We start from the raw sequence: 910 nt of genomic DNA, 5'->3' as shown, positions 1-910 counted from the left end.
AGCAGCTGGCTGTCAATCCAGTGAAATGTTAAAGTGGACTGACAAAATAGCCCATTTCTCATTGTAGGAGCCTTCTCCTGCAGTTGTACAGGAGTCTCCAGTGGAAACTTGATCTGTAGGTTAACATCAAGGAAGCGTTTGCTCCTGGAAGTGTAGTTTACTTGGCCTTTTCCCTCTGGACAAAAGGGGACTGAGCCTTTCAACTTGTGTTGAAATTCTCTGGCTAGTGGATCTCGATCTTAGTGGGCTTATTATATAAAGGAAACTAAAGCTTGAGAGAGGATATATGCAGCAGCATGAGGGCTGGCATGGACTTGGAATGTTAAATCACTTGATTAATCAGCTTGGTCGGGAGGGTCAAAGTAGCCAGTAGCTTCTGCATGCTCAGAAACCCGCAAGAGGGGACTGAGTTTGAGGTGCCTTGTCTTTCCTGAAACCAGGCCCATTCAAAGTGCGCTGAGATAATGTGCTTAGCAGGGTCTTGGCCAGGCCACCTGCTTAGTTCATCTCTTTCCTTCCCAACAGAGCTTCCGCAGGGAGAGAAGAGAAAACGAGAGCTAGAGGATGAGGGAGAGGAAGATCTGGAAGATGAAGACGATGAGGACGACGACTGATAATCCTAGCGAGCCAATCAGTTTTACGGACTATGACTGTGCTTGTCCCTAACCTCCCTGTTAAGTCCATGTGAGACTGTAAATCCCCGTCTCCCAGCCCCTCCCCTCTGTCTGGCTGCAGCATCCACAATATATTTTTTTAAGACTTAGAATACCCTAGGCATTCAGGAGAATCCTTCCATACAAGCTCACTTTCTCACAAACATCTCATGACCAAAGGCTTCCTCCGTTCTGTGGTTCGTGCTGCATTTTGCAAAAAAAAAAAAAAAAAAAAAAAAAAAAAAAAAATCCCCCTG

At 45.7% G+C, this 910-nt stretch overlaps 1 protein-coding gene across 4 annotated transcripts in view; it reads left to right on the top strand.

Annotated features, from left to right (window-relative positions):
- The window catches only part of LOC109294845 (acidic leucine-rich nuclear phosphoprotein 32 family member B), a 5,754-nt gene extending 4,879 nt beyond the window's left edge, over window positions 1-875 (top strand). For 2 of the 4 annotated variants that reach the window (XM_019513359.1, XM_019513360.1), the window contains exon 6: window positions 523-875. In XM_019513359.1, coding sequence (XP_019368904.1) covers window positions 523-614 — 92 coding nt within the window. In that variant the 3' untranslated portion in view covers window positions 615-875. The remainder of the gene's footprint in view (window positions 1-522) is intronic. The other 2 variants (XM_019513361.1, XM_019513363.1) reach the window with 1 other exon arrangement.
- Window positions 876-910: the final 35 nt, after the last annotated feature.

This window comes from Gavialis gangeticus, unplaced genomic scaffold (assembly GCF_001723915.1).
Source record: "Gavialis gangeticus isolate Ggan-Ray unplaced genomic scaffold, GavGan_comp1, whole genome shotgun sequence".
Classification (NCBI taxonomy): Eukaryota; Metazoa; Chordata; order Crocodylia; family Gavialidae; genus Gavialis; species Gavialis gangeticus.
This window is presented reverse-complemented; position numbering and strand designations above follow the sequence as displayed.